Source organism: Formica exsecta, unplaced genomic scaffold, assembly GCF_003651465.1.
Source record: "Formica exsecta isolate Colony F162 unplaced genomic scaffold, ASM365146v1 scaffold7, whole genome shotgun sequence".
NCBI classification, from domain to species: domain Eukaryota; kingdom Metazoa; phylum Arthropoda; class Insecta; order Hymenoptera; family Formicidae; genus Formica; species Formica exsecta.
Window position 1 is genome coordinate 208015 of NW_021853466.1, and position 7214 is coordinate 215228.

The 7214-nt window shown below is 35.5% G+C and overlaps 1 protein-coding gene across 1 annotated transcript; it reads left to right on the plus strand.

Moving 5' to 3' along the window:
- The first annotated feature begins 4073 nt into the window (after positions 1 to 4073).
- Positions 4074 to 6865, plus strand: LOC115243236 (protein ALP1-like). The gene is made up of 3 exons (XM_029820052.1): positions 4074 to 4501; positions 4571 to 4632; positions 6803 to 6865. Exons 1-3 carry the CDS (start codon positions 4114 to 4116, stop codon positions 6863 to 6865), a joined length of 513 nt encoding a protein of 170 aa, XP_029675912.1. The 5' UTR covers positions 4074 to 4113.
- Positions 6866 to 7214: the final 349 nt, after the last annotated feature.

Genomic DNA, 7214 nt, shown 5'->3' on the forward strand with positions numbered 1-7214 from the left:
TTGAATACGACAAAACTGGTCAATGAGAATTTTGTTACACCTTACGTGACAGTATCTGACGTAAAAAAAGTATCTGACAAGACAAAATAAAGTGTGAGCATGTATCAAAAGACTTGTCACGTATTTTACTCCGCTATGTTTTTAACCACACAATGTACGTGTGTGCGTGTGTTAAACTAAACTGAACAGCAATCAAATATTTGAACCTCGGTTTTATTAATACAGGACGTAAAATCAGACATTTCTGATGAAATCTATTTTCTTTCGTTTCTTTGAGTTCAGTCATTTCGTCAGTGATGACGGAAAAAACTCCATTTATTACGTAAGAACCACTGCAAAAATTCATTCGAATTAGAATGATGATATATTTTGTATTTTATTTAATCTCCTGTTGTCAGTTTTATTGGAAGGTTATAAGATAAAGGAAGGCCAATTAAGGGCCCATTATGATGCTCGACAGACGATGGCAGGCAAGGGCACAATATGTGCTCGACAGACGATGGAATTATATAGGGTGATGATGGGAGGGCGCTGATCGAGGGCATACTTCGATGCTCCATAACGATGGAAATTCGGGAAAAAGAGTAAAGTGTCACCGGGACAATAAATGGCCATGGTAACCTGGTTTCAAAGGTTGGACCACGTCCGAGTGACAACAGCAGTATAACTTCTAAACAAAATCTAAATATTGTCTAGTATTAATATTATAATATAGGAATGGTTCAAATGATTGCAGGAAGATAAATGTATAATAATGGATTATTAAAGTTGACTGTGTGATTAGGAAACTGTTAGCGATATGCCAATGCTTTACAGTGGTTTCTTTTATGCTTAAAAGAATGTAAGAATATTGTTAAAGCATTCAAATGCTGGACGACGATGGAGTAGGAATTGAGATAATAATTTTGAATGAAGTTAATGGGCTGTTAATCAATTATAGATTCTGAAGTAAAATTTCCTTTGTTTGAGAATATACGGCGTATTAGTAACTACAGGACGAGAAAGGAGGGCTTAAAATGAGTACAAAGGACATTGAACAAAAGAAGGATTCCTTGCTGCAATGCGGTAAGTACCGCATTGCAGCAAGGAATCCTTCTTTTGTTCAATGTCCTTTGTACTCATTTTAAGCCCTCCTTTCTCGTCCTGTAGTTACTAATACGCCGTATATTTGCAAGAACCCGTGGATGAGATAGGCTGGATTGATGTACGCAGGTATATGCACAAAGTCTTTTATTCCGGACTTTACACAATTTGAACTTATGAATCTAACGCGAGACTGACAGTATAATGAAGATGATAGAGACACAGTTACGAATTGAGACGATCTGCTGAACTACTCGTGAGGGTAAAAATCTACAGCTTATATACTATTGAGAATCAAAGGTGTTGCGGCTCGTGTGCAAATCGTTCTGGGAATTTAGTTTGCGTTCTAGAAATTCATTCCGATGAAGGTCTTTTAAGGAAATCTATGATGAAACTATTTCTTTGAATTGCCGATCAATTAGCAGTAAGTTCTTATCGATTGTTTATGTCTTGGCGTATATATCGCGGATTACTCGGAGCCGCCGCGGATCTATGCACTTGTTTATCGCTCGCCGTATCAGGTGTCTCGGATGCATCTTCTATGCGCTTTCCTTTCATCTCGGGTAGTTTTACAATATTAGAGCTATAGGATAATATGAAAAAGCTATATTAATACTTATGAATATTAATTTATGGAATCACTTGTTAAATTTGTTTCAAGTCTGGTAGTTAATTTGGAAATTATTGAGTTTTAATATTTCATGACTGAAAGGAAGTTATCCCGGATAAATTGTTAAATTGTTATATATGTACTATGTAATTCATGATTCCATAAATGTAGGCTTCTTAAATCTATATACACTCATTGTCAGTGACCTGAGACATTGGTGGAAGTTTCACAGATGGCAGCGGAGTATTAATTGCTTCAACCACTCGCTCGATGGAGTCCTTCAAATTTCTATTGGAACTTTTATCTGTTAGGAACAATTTATGGAAAAAATTAATTTTTGTAATTGGTATAAACTACAAAAAGATAATATTCGTATATCCTTCATTGGAGAATAGTCACTTTGTTGTCAAATACTTCTCTTGAATTAAATGAATAAAAATGCTTACCTGTTTGGGAACTACTTGACGTATCCTCTTCAGAAAAAGATTGCCGCCGGCTTTCATTTGAGACTGTTCTGCAAAATGAAATATCTCGAATAATATTGTGCGTATTACTATTAATGCAAAAAAATTGATATGGAGTTTACGTACGGTGTATTTAACAATGTGTCGCGAACAAAACACATTTGATCATAAAACCACCATTTTTCCCGTCAAGAAGCTCTGCCGGAGCCACTCGGCTGCCGCTCCTCAGCAATAATCTTCATGAAGGTGTTTCTTAATGATTTCCAACGCTTTGCGGCATCATCAGCGCTTATTTCTCCTAAAGTACAAAAGATTTATAAATATTCATTTCAAATATAAATTAATTGCGAAGATAAAGTATGTAATATAATGCATTACCATTTAATTCAGTGAAAATATCCTGCCATATCTCTTTTGTTTGTTTTCGACCACGTTGGGCAAGGGGCAATCGAAAGTTATATAGTGGCTCACGCCTTCTCACCTCTTCAATCAGTCTTTCGTCTAAACTAGGTTGGTTGAAAGAGTTGGTCGCCTCAGAAACAGGTTTGTCAGTGTCCTGTTGTGATATTATCGGGTCGACAACAATTGCTTCCATGCCTCCTGGTAAGGCGCTCTTGCGAATTATGTCTCCATTTTCAACAAGCAATTATTACAGACATTACAAGTTATGTTTCATGTAACGTATAAATAACAAACCATTGATAGATTTGTCCTAAATTAGCAAATATTTTTATCTTGTATAAATATCTCGTGGCGGTCTCGTGCTGCGCGTTTACTTAGTGCGATAAATCAGGATTTTCATAAAATCAATATTTTAATTGAATTAACTTACCACATTGCGGATAAAAATATCTTGAATCATAATCTATGAAAATTTTAGAAAATCCTGCCACACAACTGTGATCATACATCTCCGTTTCAATCACAATAGTTTCGCAAATTCCACATGTATTTACGAAAACTTGCTGAAATTATATTTATTTCTTTAATATATATAAATAATTTTACAATAGTATATAATTGATTAAGTTACTACTTACATCGGATGAACCCATTTCGCTTTTATTTCAATTGTTACCGAGCCGACACTACCACAACAAATTGGCGACGACACTTTTACCGCGCGCGATGCTTTGACGCTAGAAGTTGGAAAATCTGAACTTCTTCAGCGTCGACGCAGAAACCAACATGATGTCACAAATCATTTTGACGCGCGTCAACTGATGCCCATGAAAAGGCACCTTAAGGATTAAGGCTGGTTTATAGAGGCCGTAACCGTACGCTGGTAATTTAAAGGCCGTTAACTTATGCCGTAAATTTTGATGCTCGGGTTTATAATGGTTTGCTGTATGCCGAAAACCATAGATATATTGAAATATAGATTACTGATTTATCCGAATTTATTCAAAACTGTCAAATATCTAACCTCGTAACTACTTTTGAAATATAATTATTATAAATATAATGACACTGATCCTTTTGATATTTTTTAATGAAATGGATTCTGATAAAATAATTGTGAGTGCGATGTTTATAACAATCCTTGGCTTAACTTATTATGCAGCTAACGTAATACCAAAGGCATACAGAAGAAAACGTCATTGGGGTGTACGCCCAACAAATAGAAAAAGAATAATGAAAGGACATTTTCATAATTTATTTTATGACATGAAGAGAGTCGATAAAGAACACTTTGCAAAATATACGAGGATATCACCCGAATGTTTATATGCATTATTGAATCTTATTCAACATAAATTAGCCAAGCACAACAACCGACAAACAATAAGTCCTGAACACAGACTTGTTATTACATTATTATAAGTGTACAAGTATTAGAAATTCTAATAGATGATCATTATTTTATATATAATAAAGTCAATATTTAAAAATAATAACATTATATAATAATATTACATAAATTATTATTTCAGTTATCTGGCACAAGGCTGCAGTATGCAGGTAGTAGCGTGGTCATTTTTGATAGGAAAAACAACTGTATCTGTAATCGTTCGTGAAACTTGTGCAGCCATTTGGGAAATTCTTTCTCCAATTTATTTAAAAACACCAACAATTGAAGATTGGCGAGACAAGAGTAAAAGATTTAATGAACAATGGAACCTTCCCAATTGTTGTGGTGCTATAGATGGGAAACATGTAATCATTCAAGCTCTAAATAAATCTGGAAGTGCTTATTTTAATTATAAAAAAACTTTTAGCATCATATTGATGGCTGTTTGTGACGCTGATTACATATTTACACTTGTGGACATTGGAGCTTTTGGCTCACAAAGTGATGGGGGTGTGTTTAAAGAATCAACCTTTGAACGAGCACTGGAATCTGGTACAATAAAGTTACCAGCAGACTCACCATTGCCAAATACAAATAGTTTATTTTCACATTATTTTGTAGGAGATGAAGCGTTTCCGTTAAAACCTTATATTCTGAGACCCTACCCTGGAAAAAATTTAGACGTTCAGAAAAAAATTTTTAATTATCGGTTATCAAGAGCGCGACGAACAATTGAAAATGCATTTGGCATTCTATCATCAAGGTGGCGAATATTGCGAAATAATATTATTGCTGATGTAAAAACTATAGAGAAAATTGTTGCAGCTACAGTGTGTCTGCATAATTTTTTACGTGTTTCTGAAGAAAAAATTTCTGCGCATGAAAGAGTATATTGTCCTTCATCTTTTATCGATAAAGTTTATTCTGATGGGAACATTATACCAGGCTTGTTTAGAGATGATTGTATGAACAATTTTGAAAGAATTGGACCAGGCTTGGCTCCGAGGGCGCCCACGGAGCACGCGAGAAGGAGAACATGTTCTTTCTTCGCGCGGCTGCCTGTTCCCGCCCTTCCTACACTCAGTCAACATGCTACAGTACGTACCTCAAGACGGTACGCCTCGCGCGAGTGGAAAGAGAAACGGGGAAGCTTGAACTGCAGTTTGTGGGCCAGGCCTGAATTGGACGTTTAGGATCAAATAATTCTTCCAGAACCATGATTGAACTTCCGGATAGTATGGCAAACTATTTTTCCAATGAAGGAGCAGTTCCTTCGCAATGGAATCATATTTTTAGAGGATATCATCCAGAATAAATATCCTCATGTTTTTTTATATAAAACAATATTTGTTTAAAGTAAATTGTACTTCTTTAGAATAATATTTTCAAGATATTTATTATTATTTAAAAACAAACATTTTTTCAGAAAGTTTTAAATATTTTATATAAGCTTTTGTATACACACACATACGGGCACACACGCGCGCGCACACATACACGCATACACACATATTACTCACAGTTGCTTTTTTACTAAAACATTTTATTTTACATCGAAGCTAAGTATATGCTGAATAAATGTTGCAGTAATATATTACTTTATAATAAATTGTAGATTAATGATATAATTTAGATATAAGATTCTTAGATAGAACTTATATATTTGTAATAAACCGCTTTTGCGAGACGGTGACGGATAACTCGGTCGGAATCCGGGGCTCGTGGAAGGGCATCGAGAAACGAACGAAACGTGTTGTTAGGTAAAATATAATTTATTGCGTGTAAATGTGTGTTTGTACAGCGTGAGTGTATGCGTATAGACGGTGTGTGCGCGTGTGTATATGCGTGTGTGTGAGACGATCGACGAGTGAGTGCGTGCGCGGATGTATAATAGTCGTGCGCAAGAGTATCGAATGCATATATGGAATGCAAACGGCGGTATGTGTGCAACAATAATGCAAGTGTATACGTGTAAGATGCAGAACGGACAGCGGTGCGGTTGTGTCGGGCGCGGTGCATCTAATGCAACGCACGGATGGGTGGCGCGGTTCGCGATTTCGGCGGATCGATAGAATATCGATTACGGATCGCGGACCGCGATTTCGGCAGATGCCAGGCTGGGTCCCCTATTCGCTATATTTACCGAAAGAAATACTGCCGAATCTAATGTCACCTAATATCCCTAAAAACTTACCTTTTTTAAAAAAGGTAAAAAAAAGGCGCCAAGTACACGCGCCACTTGTGAAGAAACATTTTTTTTATTTGTATAAATTTTTAATTTTTTATAGAAATTAAAACAGTTATTTTGTACGACGAGTAACAAAGTGATAAGCGGCAATATATCCATATCAAACCACATTGGGCAGAATTTGCAAATAAAACAATGCAGTTATAATTGTTAATAAGCTCCAGATAAGCATTATGTATAATTGTGAGATTTGATAATTTAGTAAAAACTTATTCAAATGTGAATAACAAGAATTCCACTATGTCTTCCACGTACCGTTCTGGTAATGCAGTGAATTTGCACGTAACTTCTTTAGGCAACGGAAGTTCAGGAAGAGGATTATCTCTGTGTATACGTCACATTGTATACGAAATCCGCATCTAATCGTAAAAATCATCGAAGTTCTTTATTATTCATTTAAGTTATATAAAGTTTAGATAGGAGTTTGTACACGGGTAACAGAAACTTTTGGCCATAAATTCATGGCACATCTTATATCCAAGACATTTCTGGCGTTGTATCTCATGAAGTTTTATACCGACGTTGAAATCATTGACATTAGTTCCGAATTTGAGGACAAGTTTACAATATGTTATCACATAAGTGTGATCTTAAATTTGTTGTAGCATAGCCCGATGTATCGAGCATCTATCGTCAATGAGAGTAATAACGGCAAGAACTTCGTCTAGTTTATCAACATATTGATGAACGACACCACTTTCCTGCTCGAAGAGGCTCTGGAATACCTGAAGTATATACTCGAGGTGGAGGAACTTATGTCCGACACTATCGATACCCTGTATAATGGATAAAGTTCCAAAAAGTACTCACCCCCAATTTTAGTAAAACTCAGTATTCGTACGTATTTTGACGCGCTGATTACGAATATCATAGTGAAAATTGGCGACTACTTGATTATCATAAAAAACCATGAAAAACCCATAAAAATTCTAGTTTTTTACGTTTATCTCAGTAAATACAAAAAATCATGATAAATGTTTTAGACAAAAGTTTTAGATCTCACAGAGATAAACATTT

Bases quoted from the DNA above. Each gene is read 5' to 3' on its own strand.
- LOC115243236 (XM_029820052.1), top strand. From the start codon at position 4,114: ATGCAGGTAGTAGCGTGGTCATTTTTGATAGGAAAAACAACTGTATCT. The intron at 4,502-4,570 runs GTACAATAAAGT...ATTATTTTGTAG, and splicing joins TGAACGAGCACTGGAATCTG to GAGATGAAGCGTTTCCGTTA. The intron at 4,633-6,802 runs GTTCAGAAAAAA...AATTTGTTGTAG, and splicing joins ACCCTGGAAAAAATTTAGAC to CATAGCCCGATGTATCGAGC.